Source organism: Stegodyphus dumicola, chromosome X2 (assembly GCF_044657685.1).
Source record: "Stegodyphus dumicola isolate Sdum_Otavi_A_Nest chromosome X2, ASM4465768v1".
NCBI lineage: Eukaryota > Metazoa > Arthropoda > Arachnida > Araneae > Eresidae > Stegodyphus > Stegodyphus dumicola.
Genome location: NC_140781.1, coordinates 108,746,138 through 108,773,680, shown reverse-complemented (window position 1 = coordinate 108,773,680; position 27,543 = coordinate 108,746,138). Strand labels below are relative to the sequence as shown.

Here is a 27,543-nt window from a genome sequence, read left to right as displayed (position 1 = left end):
GCTTCCGCTGGCCCTGGTTACACATATCTTTGGAAAACAGTCGGATTTTAACTTGCGTCTCTAAATTATTATTTATTTTTTAATAAATTTCGATATGCTAATGATTTTCATATTACATTACCATAATTTCTACAATTTGAACAGGAAAACAAAACCTACGCATTAAATTAGATGGGAAATTTCTATTCCACATTCAAAACATCTCCACTGGCGTTGTTTAGCGACGGGTACATTATCCCTTTACCAATTTAATTATAGCTATTATGACCGAAATTAGCAAATATTTAGGTTATTGTACACAAGAACTTCACTTTATTTGCATATTAAGAAAACATTTGAGAACATATAAACTCTAAATGGAGGAGTAAATTATATTATACTTTCTGGGCAAAGTTGAGTACCTGAACCAGGTTTCCAATTATCGCTTCGGCAATTATTTACCAAATTTTTTCTTTTTTCTTCATTTTAGGAAATTTTACCAAAATATGACCTTTCCGTGAATGAAACCAGCATTTAATAGTTGCACATCCGCCCATTTCACACAAAAAAGGACAAGAAGTTGTTGCACCGCTAACTATGCAGCCGCCATTAATATTCCCACTTGGGCTTGCGAATGGCGGATAATTCAGCTTGGTAAATAGGAGCTCTAGAAGTCCGTTCCTGGATGTTCCTCTTCTCGCGACTAATGGCATCTCCTCTTTTTTGTTGAGGAATGCTTTTCAAGTTGTACTTTTATTGGCAGAAGAACATATAAGTTAATTTTCTTGCAAACTCTAGAAGTTGAATAAATAGTCTAGCCTTTTAAGTAAAAATAATGTTATATTGATATTAAAAAGGATGTGTCCTACCTATATTTTTGTTTTCGTCCTGTAGCTTCTCTTATTTGGGTTAAAAGACTGATTAATTAGATGCACTAAAAAGACTGTTCTGCTAGCTTCCAATTTTTGTCAGATGCAAATAAAGCTTATGTTGAAGTTTAATGTAAGAATGTCGCCATCTACGGTGTAATGAGTTTGAGGAAAGTTTTTTTTTAATTTTTACCAAGCGAATGAATTTTTGAAACAGTTTCTTAAATTACTATCAAGTATGCAGTCGGCGGAGAAAGCTAAAGGTGAAATTACATACAGTCGGTATAAATTTGTATCGTGAGTTTTTTTAATCCTATCATATGATAAAATCTGTATGTACCGAAGTTATTGTAAGGTGGAAATCTGCCGAATGCTTGAAATGTCCTGAATTTACTAAATTATAGATACGTAAGAATGTGTGCATAAGATTCTAATAAGATTAACTTATAATTTATTTTTTAGTAAAACTATTATGCATCTTTAGGATAAAAAATAAATAAATAGGAATTTTTTAATAAAGTGTATAGAATGATGTATGTTCAAAAAGAAAAGACTTTGTGGTAAAGTGCAGAATCGCCCACTTATTTGTTTGGCGCATTTTACAAGGGTAAAAAAATTAGATTTTTGACAAATTTCTTTTACTTTTTAGGTGAAAATAGGTCCATGTGTACATAGAAAAAGTCAAGGAAGTGCGCAGTGTCATTTTTGTGCAATTCTGGGATTTTTTTTTTAAGTGAAAATTGGTCGATGTGTACCGACATAACTAATTTATAGTTTTTGTTTTGCATTCATTGATGCCAAAAAGGCCTAGCTTTTACAAGAAAGTGGTTGAAAGCATAACAGAATATTAACAGTTTTTATTGCTACTTCTGGGTATGCTTTTTGTCATTGAAAACTTCAGAAATGACAGTTTGTCTTATTGTATTTGTTTTATTCACTTTGAGCGAAGTTTTGAAATTGCTGTTCTTTCTTCAGAAGTAGGTCAGTTGTGAATCCTGGGTAGATAATGTTAAAGGTTGTTAATCTAACCATACATGAGAATTGTGATAGAGAGGAAATATTTTGCATTGTTATTCTGAAGAGCTAGGAACTAATTTAAAATCATTTTAAATGATTTAACCTCATCTGGTACATACAAAAGCTTCTAGTAGATCTTGCGTTTCACTGTTCTTCAAAATATTACGCATGGAACTTGTTCATTCTCACTTTTATTGCTGTTAGATTATGTCCCAGCTCTCCTTTTAATTAAGAGCATATCGGTATTTAATTAAAATATTTTAAGTATATTTGCCGGCAAAATATTTTGCCGCTGAATATAATATTATTCAGCAGCAAAATTAATATGATATTGCTTAGGGGGAAAACTCAGATAAGTGGCATTTGGTGCAATTTTTTCCTCCATCTTGAATCGTAAAAAATCGCCATATCCTCAGGAGGAATTTTTTGATGCCAAGAGGGAAATGGCATCAAAAGGCACTTTTCAAAATTTCTTCGGCTGATCTGTGGAATATGGTAACTGGTAGTTTGGCGACATTTTGGAGGCGATAAAGGTTACTACCTAGGACTTTGGTAATAATGTGAGAAGCACTCAGTTCCGATTACGCATTATTTTGTGTGAGGGAAATGAGAGATCATGAGATATGTCATGTGATATTAATGGACGAATTACAGTTGTTTAATCAGTAAAGGGGGGAAATCTGGAAATTTCGTATTTAGCTATATTCTGTGTTGTGTGAAACGTGACATTAATGGACGAATTACAGTTCTTTAATCGGAAAAGGGGGTTAATTTGGAAAAGCTTCATTGTGTGTTGTGTGAAATAGTGTTGATTAATTTTCGGATTGCATGGCGCTATGTAAAGTGAATTCTAAATTTTTAATGCGTTTATCTGATAATAATAATAATAAGTTGAGATTGTGTGAAAGGAAGGATATTACAAGTTTAAATGGCAGTGCAAGAAATATGGTGAAAATGGACATTTTGTGAAAAGGAATGTAAGGAAGGGTACGTGGTTTGTTGAAAGTAGTTTGAGTATAGGTGAAATTTTATTAATTTCTTATTACTTGGTGAATAGACTTCCAGTTGACTACTGGATTTAGGATTTAGAAATTAGCAGTAGTACTGCAGCGACGTAATGAATATTCTGAAGAAGATTAGGTAAGTTAGTATTTTTAATCATTTGAGGATATTATTTTTATGCATTGTTCTAAATGTAAAGAGTAAATAAATTAAAATGGTATTATTTGAAAATTGCTATTAGCAATGATTTAGTTTAAAGTAATTAGGATTGTAGTCTAATTTTTATTAATTTAATGTATGTGCTTATTTATATTTTAAGTAGTGTTTTTTAATTTAATTATATTTTAATTTAATGATCGTGATTTTGTGAGTTATATGTTTGTAGTATTTTGGAATATGTTTGAGTAGTATACGTTGAGTATTTTCATGCATTTTCGTGAAATTTTTCTAATTTATGAGGAAACGCAGTGTACATGGAAGTGAAGAGTATGCGCAATGCCATTTTTGTGCAATTCTGGGATGTTTTTTTAAGTAAAAATAAGTCGACGTGTACATGATTTAGTGATATTTTAATTAAATGATAGTTATTTTGTGAATTTATGTTTGTAGGAATTTGGTATACGTTTTAGTTGAAGTAAACGTGCATGGAAATAATTTAAATATTTGACACTAAGTATTTGTAATGTTTGCGGTATGAATTCGTTGGTGGCGTTTATAATATAATAGATAATTTAGAGGTAAAAGTTTTTGGATATTTTATTTATTTTATATTTGGAAATGTTCATATTTGGAAAGGATATATACTTTTTCGCGATAAGGTAATTTCATATATGTTCTTTTTACCGGGTTTAAAGATTCAGAAAATTGTCATGCATTTTCGTGAAATTTTTCTAATTTGTGAGAAAAAAGCAGTGTACATGGATATAGTGAAGAGTGTGCGCAATGCCATTTTTGTGCAATTCTGGGATTTTTTTTTTAAGTAAAAATAAGTCGATGTGTACATGGTTTGGTTGATCTTTACAATATGGTAACTGGTAGTTTGGCGACATTTTGGAGGCGATAAAGGTTACTACCTGGGACTTTGGTAATAATGTGAGCAGTACTCAGTTCCGATTACGCATTATTTTGTGTGGGGAAAATGAGAGATCATGGGATATGTCATGTGATATTAATGGACGAATTTCGGTTCTTTAATCGGAAAAGGGGGGAATTTGGACAAGTATCTGTGGATGTATATTATTTTGTATTAAGCTTCATTGTGTGTTGTGTGAAGTAGGGTTGAATAATTTTGGGATTGTATGGCGCTGTCTAAAGTGAATTGTAGATGTGATAAAGAGAAATTTTTTTTTTATGAAATTCTATCAAATTCGGAAAAAAAATCGTTCAGTAATTTTATTGAATCCATAATAAAAGTGTATCCACCATGTAAGGAAGATTCGGAAGAAGATTAGGTTAGTTAGACTTTGTTAAGAATGTGAGTAGTATTCAGTTCTGATTACGCATTATTTTGTGTGAGGGAAATGAGAGATCATGGGATATGTGATATTAATGGACGAATTACTGTTCTTTAATCAGGAAAAAATCTGGCAATTTTGTATTTGGCTTTATTCTGTGTTGTGTGAAATAGTGTTTGTGAATTTTTGGATCCCATGGCCATAACTAAAGTGAATTCGAAATGGGTATTTAGTGGTATTGAAAAGGATAGTAATAAATGTTTTTTAAGGTTGTACAAGAGAGAAATAAAGATGTTTTATTATGTTATTTATTTTACCTGGTATCTTGCTTTGAAAGATAAGTATGAATTTAAAGATTCTGAAACAGAAGTAAGAAAAGTGTATCCGCCACGTAATCAAGATTCTGAAGAAGATTAGGTAAGTTAGTATTTTTAATTATTTGAGGATATTATTTTTATGCATTGTTGTAAATGTAAGGTGGAAAGGAATTTGGTATTATTGGGAAAATTGTTATTAGCAATGATTTAGTTTAAAGTAATTAGGATTGTAAGGTAATTTTTATTAATTTAATGTATATGCTCATTTATATTTTAAGTAGTGTTTTTGAATTTAATTATATTTTAATGAAATGATAGTTATTTTGTGAATTTTATGTTTGTAGGAATTTGGTATACGTTTAAGTTGAAATAAACGTGCATGGAAAAAATTTAAATATTTGATATTAAGTATTTGTAATGCTTGAGGTATGAATTCGTTCGTGACGTGTATAATGTAATAGATGATTTAGAGGTAAAAGTTTTTGGATATTCTATTTATTTTATATGTGGAAATGTTCATATTTGTAAAGGGTAAATACTTTTTCGCGATTATGTAATTTCATATATGTTCTTTTTACCGGGTTTAAAGATTGAGAAAATTGTCATGTATTTTCGTGAAATTTTTTTAATTTATGAGAAAAAAGCAGTGTACATGGATATAGTGAAGAGTGTGCGCAATGCCATTTTTGTGCAATTCTGGGATTTTTTTTAAGTAAAAATAAGTCTACGTGTACATGGTTTAGTGATATTTTAATGAAATGATAGTTATTTTGTGAATTTTATGCTTGTAGGAATTTGGTATACGTTTAAGTTGAAATAAACGTGCATGGAAATAATTTAAATATTTGATACTAAGTATTTGTAATGCTTGCGGTATGAATTCGTTGGTGACGTGTATAATGTAATAGATGATTTAGAGGTAAAAGTTTTTGGATATTTTATTTATTTTATATGTGGAAATGTTCATATTTGTAAAGGGTAAATACTTTTTCGCGATCAGGTAATTTCATATATGTTCTTTTTACCAGGTTTAAAGATTGAGAAAATTGTCATGTATTTTCGTGAAATTTTTGTAATTTATGAGAAAAAAGCAGTGTACATGGATATAGTGAAGAGTGTGCACAATGCCATTTTTGTGCAATTCTGGGATTTTTTTTAAGTAAAAATAAGTCGGCGTGTACATGGTTTAATGTGTATGTGTTATTTTGAAAAATGCGTAAGGAGAATGGTATTGTGCAGTTTTTCCTAATTTTGCAGTGAATATTTGTCATGATTAAGCAGTTTTGTTTGATAAAATTTCTAGCATAAGTGTAATTCGGCTAGTAGATTGTTGGAAGAAGTGTTCAGGAGATAAAAAGAAAAGAAACATGTCTTTACTTCGTGAAGACAAAATGGCGGCGGGGAAAAAAAATAGAGGGTTGCTGTAGGAGAGTTGGTCGCCAAAAAATCGCCAAGTTACCATAATGTAAAGATCAACTGAAATCTTTATTAATAATGTTTATTGTGATTTTAGCATAATAAAAGTAGAAATTGTGTTTAATAATTTCTAAAATATTCATATTTTATTTTGCAGCTGCATTGAAAGATATTATAAGTGCATTTTCCTTACCTGATAATGTCACAAGGTTGAATGAAGCAAAAGATAATGCAGGAAATGATATGCTAATGTATATGCAGTTAGTATTTCCTCTTGCAACTCAGATTCAACAGGAAGTTATCCAGAGTTATGGCTTTCCAGCAGATAGAGAAGGTTTAGTATAAATTAGGTTTTCTTGGATTTAAATAATTTTGTTAGTAAATCTTTACTTGAATAAAATTATTCTTGAATAAGTTACGAAAAACTTCCTTAAGAGTTGAATTTTGCCTTTCTCTTGAGTTGGATATGCTGACTAGTAAAATCTGCTGTCAGAACATTATGTAAGGTACAGAGAAGTTTATAAATTATTCTTAAATTTATTTTGCACATTATACATATACTATTATTAACAGTATTTATTTTTGTAGTGAAAGCAACTTCTGTATTTTTTTAAATGCTTAAAAATTTCCAAACTGTAGGTTTTTATGTGATAAACTATTAATTGTTGGTTTTTTAGCCCCTGAAAGTGACAAGCATTTTGTCTTAAAGTATTCTATAAAAATCTGGAAAGGATAAAAGTCATGGGATCTTCAGGATGTAAGGAAGTTCGCACACATACCAATAGAAAGTGCTGCACTAAAAATTGTGTTGGCCTTCTCTCGGTTGATCCTAAATAGTAACTAGGGTAAAATATCCAGGTTAAAAACTTTAAATTAATTATTGTATTACATTACAATAACATGCAGCATATGTAGTCTGTTATTTTTGTAATGGAAAATGGTTGTCTTTTATTTTCAGGTTTGATCTTCAGCAGCTGCTTTCAAATGGTTTTATTTTAAACTGTATTTTTGTTAACTGGTGATTTAATCATTAGACATCAATTAAAAATTACGTATTCTTTTCCAGTTCAGTTATATGCTCCATTCACATATTTGAATCTGAATAGAGACTAGGTTTATATACTTAGTGATAGGTTTTATATCTTAATCTAATAATCTACTCATCATTTGCCATAACTAATCTAATCAACCTTTCACACTCAATAATCTTTTCATTTATCTGGCTGCAAATCTGGCAGTCCTCTCTTATTATGTTTTGGTGGCCATTTTTATTTTATTTATATTCTTTTGTCTCTGTAAATCTCTCTTAAAACCCTTTGTTTGAGGAAAATATGATCACCATTGTTCTTTCTTTTGGTAGACTCTCTGTTTCTACAAGTAGGCAGATCCTCATACACAAACTGTCAAGCGTTTGTGGGGATCGGCTAAATGAAGAACTAAAATGGAACGCGGTACTGCAAGGCAAAATCTTGCGTCATATCTCTCAGAATTTATTGGGAGAAAGAAGCAAGCAGGAGGAATTATTTTTATTCCATTATAGAGACAATAGGCAAACAATTTTCACCTGAAATAAACACTAATTGACCTGAGCAATGCACCTTCTACCCTTTTTATAATTCAATTTATTTTTCTCATTATCTTACTATAAATTATTATTTGTTGTTATAGCATATTATTTGTTCTTATATTTTATGATATTACGAGCAGATAAAGGAAAAGTGCTGATGCTGTTTTAGTTCATAATCTATATTAATCTGCAGTTATAAGTTTCCCTAAATATCGATAGAAAGATTATCTCTTCGGAAAAAGTAGAGTTAAAAATATTGCGATTAAAAATGTAGAAGTTAGATGCTGTAAAATTGCAGTAGAAAACTTTTAAAAAAAAAAAAAAAAATTGTTGCTTCTATGGGAAAAGGCTGACTTTTCAAAGGGTATGAGCCCTTCTTAATAAAATCTTCAGCAATTAACCCTCTGAGCACTATGACTAGCTTTATACGGTCAATGAGAGTTTTTTGTCATTTGGTATATATTAGTGTATAATTTGAGATATTTTGCTACTTTCTTTAATAAAATAAATGCCATCTTAATAAATGTAAGTTTATGAAAGTAGAGAATAAAGTAAGGAAATATACAAATTTTACTAATATGAGCTGTTTAAATACAGGTCTTCATGATGGATCCAAAAACGTATGCCGTTAAAGAGAGTTAAAGAGATCTTATCGCTTTTCATCTTCGTCCTCTACTTGTGTTTTATGTAATTTAGTAATATTTCAGCTTAATTAATTCAAACTAATTTATTTTACTTATATTTCTAAGTAGAGAAGAAAAGTACCATCACATGATCCAATTCAAGAAATAATACTGTATAAAAATTGGTAAAAAGCCCTAATTTAGGCTAAAACATCGAACATAAAAGTATAAAAAACTAATCAAACAACAGAAATAATGATAATCAAAAACACCACAAAGTAAAACTTGCAGATGATACTTTTAACTGTGTATGTTTCATGAATTGCTAAGAAATATGCACGGAGCCAAATTATATTCTCTCAGCGCATACATTGTTCAAATATTGGAATGTTTGACATCTGTTTTTCCAAAATACTTTCTGATAATGAGAGATATCTTCAGCTTTTGTGCATTCAGTAATGTTAATTGGATTAATTACAATCAAAATTTTAATTTGTTTTCAATCAATAATCACACAGATTCTGTCCTCATCAGTGGGCATGTAGTAAGAGTATTAAACAGTAGTATTTGGCCCACATTCAAATCTCAAATCTTAATGAACAGGTTTGTTACTTGAGAGTTGATGTGTTTTTTGCCATGTATAGTTGTGAATGCAAACCAGTTTCACTGAGGAAGTTCTTCATAAAGGAATTCCTCCCCTTAGGCAGATAGTCCTAAACTAATAACCTAAGATATGATGTGTATCTTGCAGCATCTTCTCAGAATTCAAGTCAGCCAGATTATATCTGGTAGGTCCATTAGTTTTAAAACATAAATCTTTATTATTGTGAAATTTTTACCTTTGCAATATAAAAAAGTTGCAAGATTAAAAATATTCCTCTTTTCAGTTTCATTTTCATAAACAGGAAATGGGTGTGCTCTGAACAAACGCCAGCTGTACTGTTTCACATATCACTTGCAATTTGTTTCACTTTGGTGATAATTTGTATCAACGACACATGCAATTGATTGCAGTATTTGTACTTATTTAACATTAGGAAAATTAAAAGAACAGTTTTTGTAAATAATATACATGTTGATGCCTTCTGCCAATGACAAATGCTGTTTGAAATTCTGTTAGAGCTTCTTTTCATAAGTAATGCATTTTGTGATTTCTTGTGCTAAATAACAGGCACCTCTTAAAATTCTGTAACTGTAATCAGACTAATATAAAACAATGCATTCAAAACCATGAATCTTGATATGAGGGTTTCTGTGAAATTTTAGAGGTACAACTTAAACTTGCCAAATCTTAGGTGCTCACCAGCAGCAAAGTTGCTGAACACTGGTAGTTTGGTCATGGGTTCAAATCTCAGTGAAAGTGTTAGCTGCATGGACTTTTTCATGGTTTTCCCCATGTGTAATGTGTATATGAGCCATTATTCCTTAAAAAGCCCTCCTCAAAGGCATCCATCCTCTTATGCAGATAGCCTTCGAGTGCTTTTCCATAATCAAATAAACCAAACCAATTCCAAATCTTAGGTGTGTTCAAAGTAGTTTCCTTGAACATCAGTGCACTTTTACAGGTGAATTTTTTGAAGATTAAATGCTTCAAACTATTCATTTTTTGGAATTGATGAAACGTGTTTTATCCCTTCATCAGTCTCCAATGAAATTATCCACATAAATTTTATTTTAGATTAAGAAATAACCGAAAGTCACACATAGCAAGATCAGGAGAATTGGTTTTATGATCTATTACTCTGATGTGTTTTAGTTCAAGAAATTCAGTCTTGCTGAATTAGAAAAGGCATTATCATGCTGAAGCAAGATACCATTATTGTTTACTTCATGAATAATTTTTGGAAGATACTTAGTGGTGTACCAGTTAGATCCATCTGTCTTCTATTCCTATAATTTGATAGCTTTGATCAGTCCTCTACTTCTGAAGAAAACATATATATTACTTTTTTCACTGCCCATCATCTTTTCACCACTGTTGGTTAGGGGGTCACATTCAAATATTGATACTTTATTTTCTTGATGTGTTGGAACATCAAAACAATAGTATGTATGTTTAATAATGTAATTCTTAACATTATTAAGTAATTTTAGGTTTTTTTTTTTTTTTTGTTTTTTTTTTTGTTTTACTGATTCTGAACATCAGTTTTTGGTGGTCTATTCATGTATCGGTAGAAGTTAATTTTTTCATATGCAATTCTTCCTGAATAATTTTATGCATAGCTGCAGATACAATATTAAGATCCTACTGTATTATTTGGTAGGTATTTGATTATCATCAATTAATATTTTTTGTATGGCCGACACATTCTGGGACTGTTGCTGTCAAAGGACTTCCACGTATGTTCTTCATCCAGGATAGAATTTCAGCGTGCTGTAAACTATCTGAATACAGTTGTATGAAATGGAGCTTCATTTTCATATGCTTATTGTAGATGTTGAAACCTTTTTTTTTTTTTTTTATTCAGCCCTACATTAAAATCTTAAATTACAGCATGGTAATGCCTCATGTCGGCTCTGTTTTTTCTTTTAAAAATTACTCCATGATAGATAAATTGAAATTATTGCCACAAATTATTGTCTGCAGACATAATTTCAAATTTTCATATATAATGAATAATTGTGTTTTAGCACATGTTGTTTGTCCCTGTTTAAAATATTTCAGAGTTACTTACATATCATGTGATTAAATGTATTTTGTGCTAATGGAGGGCTTAGAATATGTGCTCTAGTGAAATGTTCTACATACTTAAAATATTTTATAAATCTTGTCTGCCTTTTGAGTTCATTGTTTTTACAATCTTCCGAGTTAGTGTTCCTGTGTATACCAGATGCAATTTCCTGGTATGCAAGTTAAATAAAAGAGACAGTTTAAAAATTTTCGGGGGGGGGGGGATTGCTGCCGCACATTTATGAATATGAAATTTAAAAAATCTTCTGTTTTAGAATCTGTTGGTAAAAAGTGACAAAAATATAGGAAATATGATTCTGAAAGAAAAAGATTTAATGATATTTTTGAAATGGTATTATTTTACAAATAGTGAAGATATATAAAGCTAAATTGTTATAATACTTAAAAAAAAAAACAAGAGGCAGGAAAAAATGACAGAACTATGAATATAGGGATGAAAAATAGGCAAAATACGATAACATACTTAATACTACACTGGAACGGAAGTAAAAGCAGGTGATATTAAACCCAGCTGTAATGGATTCTAAGAAGCATTATATAATCGGCATTAAATTTGAATAATAGGTTCTAAATGTGTTTTGGAAGAAAAAAGCAAATCTTATGCTTCATTAATATATAAAGAAAACTGCATAATGTAGGGTATACAAATAAAAGTTAGAAGAGGCTATGTACAGGATATTTATGAAAGATAATGTGACTAAATATAATTTTAAGGACTGAACATGGACATATGTATCCATCATGAAAAATGTTTATGTATTGCAGGCCTTCAAACTATATCAGATTTAATCATGTCATTCCATTTACTCAAAAAATACCCTGTAGCCAAGCATGCTAAATGTGGGCCCTGAAGCCAAGCATGCAAATATATGGACAGAATATGTGGACATTGTAGAACAGTGTTTCCTTGGTGTGCATATCCCTCGAGGAGTGAGCAAGAGTTTAATGGGAATATGGCTTTGCACGATCACCACCGAAAGGACAGCTGCACTGGACTGAGAACATTGGGTAAATGTGCATGGCTAAAGAAAAAACAATGAAGTGAGGTAAATCATAACTGTAAAACAACAAGAAATAATTTAAAAAAAACTTCCATTATTGCTGCGAACAATCAGCAGCATATGAACAAAATAGCGGGATAAAAACATCTGAAAGACATGCATGATTATATCAAAGAATTTCTCAGTTTAAGAATCCCATGTAAATTAAGTAAACCACTAAGAAAAAGTCCATCTAAAAAATAAAAAAAAGTGCAAGAAAGCACAGGCAGGTGTTGCCAGCTAGCAAAAAAAGAGAGAAGATGAGAGATTGCCAGATTGGCAAACAATCGCAGCCGCATGCGATTCTTCATTAAAACCTAGCATATATGTGGTTTTATATGCATGTGTAGCCATGGCATGGTTGAGCACTGTGATTCTATGCATTTCCCAAACTCTACAGTCCAGACAACAGTATTACACTTCAGTATCTACACACTGAATTGTTAGAAGTTTGTTATGTGCTTTAGTAAGGTATTGATTTTGATAATTCATACTAAATATAAGTTTTATCCCTAACATTCAAGATTATAGATTGCTGGTTGAAATTTGGAACTTATAAACCAAAGAAAGTAGTGATCATAGTAACAACTGAGAAACAGAAAATAATGAAATCAACAAAGTTGAAGTATCTAAATTCTAAAAAATAAATTCTGAAAGGAAAAAGGAAAGAAAAACTTGCAAGTACAACAAAGAATATCTTAAATTTGGATGCTCATGGACTAGAGAAGAAAAAGAGCCTATTCCACTTTGCTTCATTTGTTTGGGAAATCTGACGAAAGCATGAAACCAACCAGCTCAGAATGCGATTTGGAGACAGATCACAATCAGTACAAAGATAAACAAATTGATTTTTTTTTTAAAAACAAACGTAAGTATTTAAATCAGTCCTTGAAAGGAAAAGCGGTGTTTGACAAAAGGTGATAATAAAAAATTACTAGAAGCTTCATATTATGTGCATTTAATTGCAAAATGCAGTGCATCAGAGATAATTGTCAAGACTTTAATCAAGCCTGCAGCTAAGATAATGGCAGAAGTAATGATAGGAGATACAATAAAACAAACTTTGAATGCATTCCCCCTCTCAAATAATACATTTCATTGATTGCAACATCTAATAATGTAAAACAGATGTTATTGTCTGATATTTCTCAAATTCATTATTATGCATTAAATGTTGATGATTCTATTGATGTTGCATACTTTGCAAATATTATGGTGTTTGTTAGATACAAAAAAGATCAAGAAATACATGATTTTTTTATTTTTCCGGCCTTTATCAGATCATACAACAGCAGAAACTATCTATAATGTTATGTCTAAATTTATGCAAAAGAACAAAATTGATTGGAATAAGCACAGATTGCATAAAAAGTATGGTGGAAATTAATAAAGGGCTTATTGCAAGAATTCAGAATGTTGGCCCAAATGTCATATTTGCATACTGTTGCATGCACAAATAGGGTTGGTAACATGTAAGGTGCCTGCTTTGATCTACAGAAAGTTCTGGATGAAAGCATAAAAATTATTAACTACATTAAATACTTAAGATAGAATAACACGCTTAACAATTATTAATTTAGAAGTCAAACAACAAAAATCAGTGTTATATTTTCAAATTTTCACAGGCCTAGTTTCGATGGTTTTACCAAACCATCAGCCTCAGCTGCAAAAGTGCAAATGAACAAGATATAATGATTAGATAAGATAAAAAAACCTGGACACGAGATAATCTACTGGTGCTATCTGTTGATGAAACCACAGCTAAAACATAATTTCTTTAAGGGCCGAAGGCAAATTTGGATTGGAATTAGGGTCGTTAACTAGAACAGGAAGATTTTTTGAATGTGAAATGCCTCTAGAAAATCCAGTTCACCAATGGAAGATTTTTTTTGAATCATTTTAGCAGCAGAAAAATTGCAAGTGTGATTTTCGGACCAAAAGTGTTGGGCAACAGAAGACTTCTGTGTTTCCTTTTTCTAACATATGCCTCATGTTCCTTAACACAAAATTTTAAGGCTAAGTTTGGCCAATGTAAATTAAACCACACTGGCAAGGAATAATGTAAATACCCCAAGAATTCATATCCGGAATGGGGTCCTTGAGTATGGAACTCAGAATTTTATTTATGGGAGAATAAACGACCCAAAAGTTAAATTTCTGCAAAGTATATGCAACTTTATAGCTAATTGATGGAAAGAAGGGAATGACAGCAGAATTTTTATAATCTCCTAAAACAAGAGTGTGCCTTTTGGTGTGCACAGAAGTCTGCTGTTGCCCAACATTGTTGGTCCGAAAATCACACTTTCAATTTTTCTGTTGCCAAAATTATTCAAAAAACATCTTCCATTGGTGAACTGGATTTTCTAGAGGCATTTCCCATTCAAAAAAATCTTTCTGTTTTAGTTAACGACCCTAATTCCAATCCATTTTTGCCTTCAGCCCTTAAGGAAATTCTATTTTAGTTCTAGTTTCATCAACAGATGGTGCCAGTAGCTTATCTCATGTCTAGGCTTTCTTATCTTATCTAATGATTATATCTTATCTCATTCATTTCCACTTTTTCAGCTGAGCATGATGGTTCGGTAAAGCGATCAAAACTAGCCCTGTGAAAATTTGAAAATATAATGCTGATTTTTGTTATTTGACTTCTAAATTAATACATTAAATACTGTCCTTTGCCTGTACAACTTTTTTTGCAAATGTTTGAAGAAATGAGAAGTAGTCGTACTCAGTTTCATTTTTATAATGATGTTCATTGGCTGTCTTGTGGGGAAATTTTAAACCAATAATTTGAACTTAGACATGAACTTCAAGTTTTTCTTAATGGTAGACAGGGTTCGTAGCGGTCCTTATAAGTCCTTATATTTGAAAATAAAATATAAAGGCCCTTATAGGTGCTTGCTTTTTCTTTAAAGCCCTTATTTTTTTTTTAGTGCTTATTTTTTTGCTTTTAGTGCTTTTTTTTTTTTTTTAATGAACGCACTATTTTTCTCCGTACCAAAGCCGAAACTAAATAAACAACTTTTCTTCCTAATATGGAATGTCAGATGGTGAATCATACTCCCGGAAATAGCTTTTCTTCTTTCTCTGCATTAACATAACCTTTGGTATGGACGAAGAGTACAGACAGGTGCCCGTCATTCTATTGATCAAAGAATTGCAAAAGCAGTAGAAAATTCCGGTACGTTCGGCATTCTTTTCCTCCCACCCAAATACTACACACGTTTGAATTTCTATCAAGATCTTAATAATTTGCATTCTCGTTCTGCTTGGTCAGTTCATATTCGTGTTTATTATGATCGTTATGCTTATATTATGAGCATATGTATGAATGTTTATAATAACATAGTTGCAATAACTGCTAAAGTATAGTAAACTTTTAAAAATGTTTGTGTTTTAACACAGATTAGCTTTCTAAGGAATAATATTCGGAATGGCTTAAATAAAGGGAAAGTGATCGAATAGTAAAAATAATTTTGTTTTTTTTGGTCAATACATTATACAGTATGAAGATTGGGATGTTCTCCCCTTTCTCTGCAAAATCTCCAATATTGAAACTGTTACAGTTCGCTGCAAAACAAGCAATGGACCTTTTTTTTTTTTTTTTTTTAAGTTCTGTGGTCTACCAACCCAGGCAAAGAATGATTCTATTCCATTCCGAAAATTTAACGCCATTCAGAATTTAGATTTAAATTATTTAAATATCAATATGAGAGGAAAAATAAATTGTATTTATTATTAGGTTCCAAGCGAATACAATAAATATGATAATTATTTATTTTCTCTATTTTGAACTGAAATTTCATCATTAAATCTTGTAATATAGTTTAGTTCTGCATAGTTCTTTTTTCCTCTCATTGTAAACTAGTTCTGTAAATTGAACTGTTATTTAAAATTAAAAAAAAAAAAATAATAAATAAATAAAAGTAATTATTTTCCATGGTTGAGGTAATGCTTATTCTCTCTTAATAAATACTGCATTTCTCATATTTTAAATTACACGTCTAATTTTTAAGGTTATGCAGTTGTGTATAATGTAATTAGACAGGTGCTTATTTTTTTAACTAAAATGTGGCTATGAACCCTGGTAGATTTGAACTGAGAAACTGTTTACGCGACTGGAAATGGCTCTGTAAATTGGCATACTTAGCAAATACATTTTCTGTTTTAAGTTATCCGAACTTATTGTTATAAGGCAAAGAAATTTCAAGTTATAAGGCAAAGAATTTCATTCAAGATATTTTCACAGTCATATGTTTCACATTCAAGAATAAGTGAACACTACCATGGCAAAATCAAATTTGTGGCAAAAGAGTGTTGGTAATGGAGAATTATACTTTCTTCTCTTCATGAATTACTATTAGTTTGACAGATAAAATTTATGCTGATGCTGTGAAATGTATAAAACAGCATATAAAGAATTTACAAGTGGGCCTGAAAACCTATTTTTCTGATTAAAAAATATATTGAATGTATAAGCTGTCTGTTCAATATTAATATGACATCCATTCCAGAAGGTTTATCGCATGCAGAAGAAGTGCAATTGTTGGAATTAACTTCAGACAGTTTCTTGAAAAATAAATTTAAGTTTTCAGATGCAGATTTCCAGAAAATATCCTTCATATTAAAATGATATGAATTCAGAAGTATTGGTTCCAAAGTGCCATTTTTAGAAATGCTGAAATTTGAATTCATGGAATTCAATTTTAAATGAACTATAAATCAATTTGTTTCAGTGTTCCTTTTGGAATGAAATTGTTACAAGTCTGGCATTGCTTTTCCAAATGCAATTGTTAAGATGTAGATGTGTTCTCATTACGAGAGGTAATTAGTAGGATAAGAAACATTCTAGGGACATTTTTTTGTTAAAATGTGTCACATGACAAAAATAGTCATAGTTGGAAGGTCTACCCTTTTTTTCTGAAACTAGAGTGAATGGTGCTTTAAGAGCTATTTAGACATGCAGTCCTTTTCAAGTACCTTGTGTATATGTGTTGGTATTGTAAGGTTGCCTTTTGATAATATCTTTAGAAAAAGAGAAGTACATTGGTATAATTTTCATGGCTAATCAAGAGAAAGTTGGTTTAATCTTTGAATTATGGTAACTTGGCGATTTTTTGGTGAAAATTTGGCGACCAACCCTGCTAGTTTTTGTTTGGATGCCATTTTGTTTTCACGAAGTAAAGGCATGTTTTTTTTTTACTCAACATTTTTTTCCAACAATCTGCTAGCCAAGTTACGCTTATGCTAGAACTTTTATGGAACAAAAGTGCTTAATCATGACGAAGATTAGGTGCGAAATTGGGAGAAAGTGCAGAATTGCAAACTGCTTGCCGCGTTTTTAAGAATTCCACATACATGGTATCCATGTACATGTCGACCTATTTTCACTTAAAAAATCATCCCAGAATTGCACAAAAATGGCATACTGCTTGCCGCATTTTTAAGAATTGCACATACACGGTATCCATGTACACGTCGACCTATTTTCACTTAAAAAAACATCCCAGAATTGCACAAAAATGGCATTGCGCACACTCTTGACTTTATCCATGTACACTGCTAAAGTCCTAGCTAGTAACCTTTATCGCCTTACCAAAATGTTGCCAAACTACCTGTTACCATATTCCAAAGATTAGCCAAAAGTTGTAACAAGTTTGGTATTTATGGTAATAGGAAACACGAGAAATACATTACATATGATAATACCAAAAAATTTATCAAAAAATTTAAAGCAGTGGGATGTGTTGCAGATGAACTGAAAAGTGGATGTTTCTTTGACATAGTGGAACATTTACATCTGTACAAAATGAAAGTATCTCTTTATATTAGCAGATTACCCTTAAAATTTTGGGAATGAGCTTAAAACAAATAGGATGGTCATGGAGACTTGATGGCTGGAATCCTATTTGTTAACAAGTCCAATTTTTGCATTAAGAAGGAAGTTAATTGCCCATACCTGTGTGTGCTGTATCTCCAATCATCATAGTGTGAATCCATTAAAAATGCTAAAAGCTGGAAAAGTGATAATCTGGAGTGGTTTTGCAAGACATGAAATTTATTAGACATGTTTCCTATACAAATCTTAATGCTAATATTTTTGTAAACCTCCTTTATTATGGTAACATGGTTAAATGACAGATATTTTTGGTGGGCTTATAATCATGATACTTGAGTACTATATTAAATTACGTGCATGAACCAATAGTTGGGTCAAGAGTTTTTGGGGTGTGGGTTAGAGTATGAGGCATCAAGAAAAAACTGGGATCCCCCATATCTGAGTTTACTTGATTTTACATGTGGAGATAATTTTATGTTGTGGGATGTGAGGATAGAATATGTATGAAAGCCTGTATATGAAGTGCATAACACGAGAAAATTCTGCAACAGGAGAAATAATTCAGTGTGTATCTGTGACGTAGTAATAATTGGGGAGGTAATTGGGTAGTAATAATTTTGTAAGTAATGTTACATATTGCTAAGAAGTGTTAAATTTCTTGTATATAAAGAAATACTTTGAGACATCCTGGAAGAAATATTTTCTTATAAAACTTTAGTGTTTCTGCTGAATATTTGCAGGTAATTTTAAGAACTAATATATTAATAAATTGTAATTTTGTGTGCTTTTATTATTAGTAATTACAATGCTTAAATAACTATCGAAAGAAGAATGAACCTCAACATTTATAAGAAGCTGATATTTTTGTTCCCACCTTATTTGAAATCTGAAAATAATTAGTTATACACTTTCATTGTGCAAATATTCAGAGCTTACAGCATGTCCTGTAAATTTATATACACTCTACAATAAAAACATTGACACACCAAGAAAGAGTTGTTCGATGGAGACAAAAATTTGTGGATAGGAAGGTTATATACAAAATAGAAAATGATTAAAATTTCAGAACAATTGAATGATTGATTTCAGAGTTACATAGTTACAAAGTAAGTAGCTGAGTAAGATGTGGACCCACCTCTAGCCTGGATGCAAGTTGCCACACGGCGTGGCATATACTGATAAAGCTCCCGGATGGTCTCCTGTGGTATTTTTTGCCAAATTTGCTCCAATTGTGAGGCTAGGTCATAAACATTCCTTGGTAGATGCAGGGGCCTCTCCATCATATCCCGCAAACGGGCTGGCTGCATGGGTGTAAATCAACATATGTAAAGTCGCAAGTTCATGAGTTCATTAAAGTCCAACGAATTGATAGTCCAAAGTGTCCTTACTAAGAAGAAAGATTAGAACATGGATTATGACACTGATCCCCGGGTACACTGGTCCTAATCCCAGATTTAGGATTTCCAAGATGATTTCTTCCAATGTTCTCTTTTCTTAGGTATTTACCGTCCTTCACTCCGCGAAGAGTGATGGGTGATACTCTGCTAAGAGTGTCAGGTGATTTCAATGATATTGCTAGCCAGAGTTACAGGATGAAGTAAATTTTACCTAATAGTCTACTTTTCCATGTCTTTGATGATCAAAGGATGCTGAAACAGGGCTCTATGGGATCCGTGTGCACTCAGTTTGCTACTTCCTTTGGCCAGACCGTAAACAATGTATATTCCATGTACAGGGTTGCCACGCTACCTGGAAAACCGGAAAAAGTTGGGGAAATCGGAAATTGACCAAAAAATTCAGGGAAAAGTCAGGGAATTTCATACAACGATCCTGCCAAAAAAGGCGAGTTTTGCGCTGAAGTCGGAAGAGATCACTTTTTTGGCAGTGTCATTCTAAAAGCTGGCGCATAGAGCCAATTTTTGCAGCTCCAATTTAATTGTCTTCTAGAAAAGCAAAGCAAGTTTCCCGCAACTTTTGGTTTCCAGTAACCTCGAGAATCGCATGTGCAGTGCATGAACTAAAGAAAGTACCTGCTCTTGTATAAAACAAAATGGGTTTAATCCTAGTATACGGTACCATGAAGGTTAGAATAAAAAAATATGTATTGTAAAGAAATAAAACCTCTCTGCAACAGACGTGGCTCCCTTCCATCCAGATTCTTTGGTTCCATCATAGAGGGAAACAGCTGTGCATGCGCGATATATCTGTCACCAAAGCTCGAAACCGGTGTCGAAGTTCGAAGGTCACGTTATCAAGAGTTCATAGAATGAATATCGTTTAAAATTTCTTTAAACTCTAAAGGAAAAGAAAATATTTTTTGGTGCAAGTAAATTAATTCATGGATTAGTTATTTTGAGGGGGGGAAACTACGAGAATCCGTTTTTAAAATTATTGCGAAAAATCCAAGAAAAAACGTTCTTTGATAAAACGTTTCTTCTTGGATTTTTCGCAATAATTTAAAAACGGATTTTCGTAGTTTTCTTTTTTGTCAAAGAACGTTTCTTCTTAACATGTGTTTCTCAATTTCCTGTACACATCGTGGAGAGGAAAATTCTGGCCGCCAGGTTCTGTCGCCAAATCCCTTGGCAAATTTTCCCTCCGCTTTCTAGCGGCGTAATAGCATTTATGTGTATGGAAACTTTTCTTCTTTACATAGACGTTCTTTGGTTAGAATAATCACCATATATGGTACAGCAGGATTTGGCGACATGATGATGAGCAGTAAATGGGTCATTTTGTTCTTGGCGACAATTTTCAAAATCGTGCGAAGGCCGTACCATATACTAGAATTTTACTGCAAAATCTTTTTTTTTTTTTTTTTTAATAAATGCTTTGTCATTTTGCAGTAAAATAAAAAAATAGTAATCAATCATCTAGGCTAACCATGTAATATATTTGCTAAAATATCATTGATTATTCTAATTCATTTTTTAAGTAATTATCTTTATTTGTATGTTTCGAATCCCGCGAACGGGCTGGCTGCATGGGTGTTTTCGTGGTTTTCCCCATGTGTAACGTGTATGCGAGCCAGTTTCCCTTAGAAAGTCCTCCACGAAGGCATCCCTCCCCTTAGACAGATAGCCGTAGTGCGCTTTGCTATAATTAAATACACACACACACACACTTTATTTGTATGTTATTCATATCATTTAATGTTGCTTCTTCCCTCTAAATTTATTTATCGTTAGTAAATAATATTTCCAAATTTCAGGAAATTTTCTCTGGCATAATCCTGAAATTAATTCTAGCAGTATGATGACTTCACGAAATTTAATGCACATACTTTTTTCTTGTGTATGCTGCAAAATAAATATAAAATACCTCAATTTAGTAAAAAAAAAAAAAAAAAAAAAAAAAAAAAAATCATTAAATAGATTTCTTTCTTTCGTTTAGCTGCAGAATGTCTGCAAAAAAAGCCTTATTTTAGTCCAGATTGGGCAGATTCTAATCTCAATCTTCAGTGGAGAAAACAACTCCTATTATAATTGTATTTGTGTTTTCAAGTGTTAGGGTGCCTTTTAAGAAGACACCTCACACAAATTAAATTTACCTAAAATCTAACCTAACTTTTAGCATTGCGTTGTGATTTATAAGAACCGGATTAGCCTCGTGTTGAACTGCTGATGATCATGAGTACTAATTAAATAAAACGTACAATTGTTATCCAATGTATATATCTTAAATTTTATTAAGTTTCTTAAGTTAAAAAGTAAACAAAATTATCAAACAAAGTGTACCAAGAATAATTAAGAATAAATGTCGTCTGGGATTTATTGAATAATTAAGTGAATTTGCTACACAGTACAAGTAATACCATAATTAATTTACCTCTTAGCACAGCCAACGTACATTACTGGAATTTTCTCGAAACATACCTGGGAAACCTGGAAAAGTCAGGGAATTTCATTCTCCTGTTTGAGTGGCAACCCTGCATGTAGTACCAATACCATGAGTAATAACAATAGAATTCAATACAATTAAGAAAAACTTAGCAAAAATGAACAAAACTCAGAACAGAGTAACAAATAATTAACATGAAGATTAAAGAAACAGAAAATAATGCCACCAAACCAAATCAATCTAATGCAGAGAAAGACTCTTAAAGTCCTACTGTTAAACCTAGGTGTCGGAGTCACAGCTGAATTGAAAGTATGAGCTCTGACTTGTATGATGTGGAAGTGGGACTTGAACATTGTCTCCTTCTCTGCCTGACCAAGAAACAACATTGGCAAATTAAAAATTCCTTATACCCTTATTTCATGGACCTGGTCTTGGTTTCCACTGGTGTCTTGAACATGAAAAATGTGATCTCTGTGTATCAACCAGTTTGCTTCACTTTACAGGAAACGTTTCTCAAAGCGATTTGCACAAAAACGACAATATTGTTAGTGAATATGTCTGTGGGCATGTATTGCCTTCTCATCTCGCATGACTATCCAGCTGTCCTTTCGTTAGCAACATCCCCTCAAACAGTTACTGTAGTGTCTAATATAAAAGGATGAATCTCAATTGTTTATGTATATCTGCCTCTGAATGAAGCTATCGACCAAAGAGAGTTGGATGAGTTCATAGATCAGCTAACATACATAGTTAGCTGATACAATTAGTTAGTAGAGATACAAATCCTCATGATTGAAGATCATTGCCTTTAATAATGGTCAGGGTACCTATTTCCATGAGCCTACAAGGCCATTTCATGCTGTTAATTTTTGTACATTTAGTGTTAAAGATACAATAATTAAAGATACTAGTTAAAGATACTACCTCACAACAGTGATCATTTCCCTGTATTTGTAGCTTTGACATCACCAAAGTTTCTGAAATGTTCAAAACAATGGTGTAACTATGAACGCCAAGAAACTTTGAGACAGCAGAAAAAAGCATGGATATGTTTTTGTAGATATCCCACCATGTCAAACCTTTTCACTTTCAAGAAAGCCAAAGCAAATGCAAGAAACATAGCATGATGGCAGAGTAAGAGGGATTTCTGGGTATTCTATGTGTCTGGAATAATACTCTATACACTCATTAAATGAGTATGGGAAACAGAAACGCATATGGAATATACCCAAGACCACTCGCTTTTCATCTTGGAGAAAGATGGCTGGGCGATAAGCACTGCAGAAGAAATTGCAAATACTTTTTGTGAAATATTTCGTCACAGTTATTCACCATTTCTTTCTGCTAAGCTACATGTTGAAAATATTCCCATTACGTTCAACTCTGACAACTTGAAGCTTTATAATTGTGAATTTTCTCTGCTTGAAAGAGTTTTACTACAGACACATAGACCGGGCCGTTCCCAGTGGGGTTGCAACACATAAAAGTACGTGGGCGAACAAATCAGGGATGGACGGACTCTTGTGATACCACCCCTAAATATTTTAAATTCATTAACTTCATTGTAAGTACTTGTCATATGTAAGTAATTTTTATACAGTTTGTTATATGTAAGTAATTTTTATACAATTTGTCATATGCAAGTACAGTACAAAGTCCGTAATCCGGATTCGTCGGAACTTCGACGATTCCGGATTATAGATCATCAATTTAAATCTGGTAAAATGGCATGCAGAAATTATAGAATTAAAAATATGAAACCATAGTTTATGAAATAAAGAGCAATTATGATCTAAAGGGTATCAAATTTTACAAAAAAAAAAAAAAAAAAAAAAGAAAAGCTTACTATTTATTTGTTTACTTTATTAAACATTTCTTTCAATGTAAGTTGTTTAAGTTGCTTTGTTTTTTGTGCAAATAGTTTCTCTTTAATTCTATAAGCAGACATAACTTCTTGTTCAGTTACAAAGTTCCACTGTTCAAGTCCTGTAATTGCTGTGCCTAGAATATCGACTAACTTGTCAATTGAAATTTTTTTGTTTTTACTAACTACTCTGTCACTTTCTTCATGCCTTTAACCATTTTTTGCAGTGATTCCACTTTTTGTTTCATGGACATCGAAACATGCTTTTCGCTTTGTAGACCCTTTGGTAGCTCCAGAATTGGAAACTGTTTTTGACATAATCGAAAATTCAAGTTTAGTTTTTATAAAAGTGCTGTAACAGTCTGCAAAAAATAATAAGCTGGATCCAATTAAAAGATTAAGGAACAGCGCGCAATCTGCAACATTAACTGAAATGCCTTAGTATCAGTAGAGATAACTTTAGCCTAGCTTATACCGTTCATTATACATTAAACGCGCATGTGTAAAGCATACAAAAAAAGTTTCTGGCTTTGAGGTCTGGATTATAGATCGTTCCGGATAATGGACGTCCAGATTATGGACTTTGTACTGTACTAAGTATGAAATAAAAATGTTAGTAATCATTGAACATTTTTTTAAAATTTGGGGGGTGGAAATCTTAGGAAAGTACATGGCCGCCAGTGGCCTAGGAACGGCCCTGTACAAAGGTCTTCCCTGGGTCTAGATGGCCTCAGATTTGAAATGCTGAAGCATCTCTCCTGTCGGTCATTGAATGCCTTTCTAGCTTTGTATAATGAAGTGTGGAAGGAGCATAACTTTTCCAGTGCATGGTAAAAAGATGTTGTCATTCCTATACCTCCCACCAACTATAGGCAAATAGCCCTTACGAGTTGTGTTTGGAAGCTTTTTGAAGAAATGGCAACCTGCCACTTAGTCCGATGTTTAGAAAAGAACAACATAATTTCCCCATATCAAAAGTGGTTTCCATAAAGGTAGAACAACTATTAATAATATGCTCCTTTGGAAACCTCCATCTGTAAAGCCTTTGTCAAAAGAAACCATCTAGTTTCTATATTTTTCAATGAAAGGAGTACAAAAAGGCGACACAACATAAGGTTGTGCTTGATCTTCATGCCAATAGATTACGCCAGAGCTTGCCAATATTTTTGAATAATGTCTAAATGGGTGGGACTTTTTAAGTGAAGATTGGCTGTTTAGTATCAGATGTATTCTTTCAGAACTTCCTCCAATGGTTTCAGGTTCTTTATATGTTAGTGACCTCCAAATATGCTGTGAAGGCGCAGACATAAGATATGTGGAGAGGCAACTACAGATTGCTCTTAATAGGATCCAGCAATGGTCAAGGAAAGGAGGATATATGTTTTTGAAATGAAAGACCATATACATTCACTTATAAGTGATTCTTTTTTAATAGATTTGCCTACAGTACATTTAGTCTAGCATGATAATTTTTATTTTTCAAACCATTGGCTGGGTATTTCATCAGGAATGATTGAACCGAACATTTAGCCATCGAATCATTCAGAACACTAGTGAACCAGAGAGAGCAACTGATATTACACTTGTGAATGGAGGGACAGACATGTCTTCTATGGAAGTAAAACCCACACTTTGGTTTTGGGCTAGCACTCAGCCTCCATTAACCACTGTACCATTCAGGAAAATGTGATGTTAATTCTTTAGAAAAGAGCCATTATTTTGTTCAGTTATAACTCCTCCTTTATTTGTACTTAATAGGACAGACAGTATTTTATGTTTCATAGCTGAATGAGTACTCGATCGATTAAGAAAGATATTCATCATTGTCTGACATAAGGATTATTCCAAAAAAGCTTATTCTTGCATCCATATTGAATATCGCTGCTTTTAATGTTTACCAGGAGATGCACAGTTTCCAGTCCATTAAGAAAGTGTTATCATAAGGTCTGTATTGTATGAATTATTTCACAGCCCATATCAAGTAATTTAACAACTTTCTTTGACTGCTCCTCTTGTTATTTTGAATTTCTACTGAACCAAATGATATTTTTGTAGTTTACTAATCAGTGAAAAGTTTTTTTTTTTCCTTCCTGAGAGATTTTACAGATATCGCTCACTCTTCATTTGATTAAAATTTCTGAACACATCTTTTAGTGCTTCCGTTAGGTGGTATTTCTGTTATTAAAAAGTAGAACATATACTGAGCAAATGGCCATAATATATTAGTTTGTGTAGATTTATTTGTTAAAAATGCATTCATGAGAAGATTTGTTGCGTATTTCATTTGCATGTGTGTACCATTGTTTCTTGTGTTTTCTATACTATACAGTGTTGTTTTGTGTTTTCTATATGCAAATTTTGTGATTTATCAGCATTAATTCTTAACTGCATTAGCTTGAATTAAGACAAACCTACTAGTCTACATGTATACTTTGGGTTAAAAAGTTCTTAATTAATTCCCTATATTACATGTAAGTTATTTTATTGATGATGTGTAATATTGACTAAAATAAAAATGGAAATTTACATTACATTAAAGCCAATTTTAAGTAAAAAAAGACAGATGTAGCTACCTGTAAAATACAGTCAGAATATTGCATAGTATAATTCAATAAATATTTTTAAACAAGCATAAAAATATATTTTTTAACTCATTTACACAATGTGCTTTTGAGGCTGTTTTTAAAGAGTTTAAGTAAAATAAACATTTTTTAAAAATTTATCTGACCTATAGTTAATTACATATTGCCATTTCTGTATGTTTGTGGTGTCATCTGATTTTGCAGTTCTTAGACTGTGGTACATGCTTCCGTATGTGTACACAAATGAGTTTAAGGAATATGCAGACATCTCTCAAGGAAAATTAGGAGAAATTTAACTAACAGAAACTTTGTTTTTTGACTAACAAATTTTGCTTTACAAGTACTTAATAAACATGTTCAACAGTGCATTATTAAACTATTACTTTCTTTTCAAAGCATACATAGTTGTATTTTTTGACCATCAAAATTTTCTCCATCTAATTTTTCTTCTGTCCTTATCACACTTATTTCCTTTTAATGAATAAAAGAAAGTAAGTTTGCAACTTTTTTTGTTAGTTATCCATGAATCTTGTGATGTAATCTCTTTTTCTGTTATAGGTCTACTGCAGTTTATGCTAACTGTTAAAATGTTAGAAAAAGATGACCAAGAAGTTTTACAAATGAATGCTGATTTGAGATCACTACTTCTTCCACCAGTGGTATTGCCTTTCTCCCAGTCATCAGCTGTATGAAATCTGTATAATGTATTTCCATAATGAATAATTGTATGTATACATTATTTATCATAAAATCAAAATAAATTATGTAGGACCATTTTTTATTGAAGTTTTATAAAACTGAAAAATACTTTGTGTGTCACTTTGTAATCATCTTAATTAAGAGCTTTCAAGTCATTTCGTCAATTGTATTGTTTCCTTCTAAGGTGAAGCTGGATTTTTGAAATAAAATAAATTATTGGAAGTTATGTGCTTCTTATACATTTACTGAAGTGATTCAGTTCTTTGAGTTTCTCTTAAGAACCGTAAAGTAATTACTAATATTGACATGTATTAGTGAGGCATAGAAATTAAATAACACTGTAAAATGTATTAGAACTAAAACCTTGAAAATATTTAAGTCAAATAAAAAAATTTCCAGTATCAGAAGTTACAAAAATCTTAAGAGAAGTCTTATAGAAGATCATTAACTGATATCTCTAGTTCTTCGCCCAACAGTGTCACAGTTAAGAATTCAAACTTAAGCAATGTAAACTCATGAAGTGCTTGCTGTTTATGAATAGTCTTCATAACTTGGAGTTATTTTTGAATTATTTTAACAGCTGCATTTACCATGGTAGTGTTGATCACTAGTTATCTTCAGTTTGATAAATATGATAACTTTTACATAATATATGTCTGTTTTTATAATTGGTAATTTATCATCCTGTAACTATATCAGTATCCATTGCAGAATTAGAGGATGAATGCAGTGTGTAAGAAAAG

At 31.8% G+C, this 27,543-nt stretch overlaps 1 protein-coding gene across 2 annotated transcripts; it reads left to right on the top strand.

Annotated features, from left to right (window-relative positions):
* The first annotated feature begins 897 nt into the window (after positions 1 to 897).
* On the top strand, positions 898 to 27,026 carry LOC118190476 (protein C10). Of its 2 annotated transcripts, none has more exons than XM_035361188.2 (3): positions 898 to 1,126; positions 6,212 to 6,388; positions 26,660 to 27,026. In XM_035361188.2, exons 1-3 carry the CDS (start codon positions 1,087 to 1,089, stop codon positions 26,791 to 26,793), a joined length of 351 nt encoding a protein of 116 aa, XP_035217079.1. In that variant the 5' UTR covers positions 898 to 1,086; the 3' UTR covers positions 26,794 to 27,026. The 2 variants fall into 2 exon arrangements, with proteins under 2 accessions (XP_035217079.1, XP_035217080.1); XM_035361189.2 differs by having other exon boundaries at positions 903 to 1,111.
* The last annotated feature ends 517 nt before the right edge of the window (positions 27,027 to 27,543 follow it).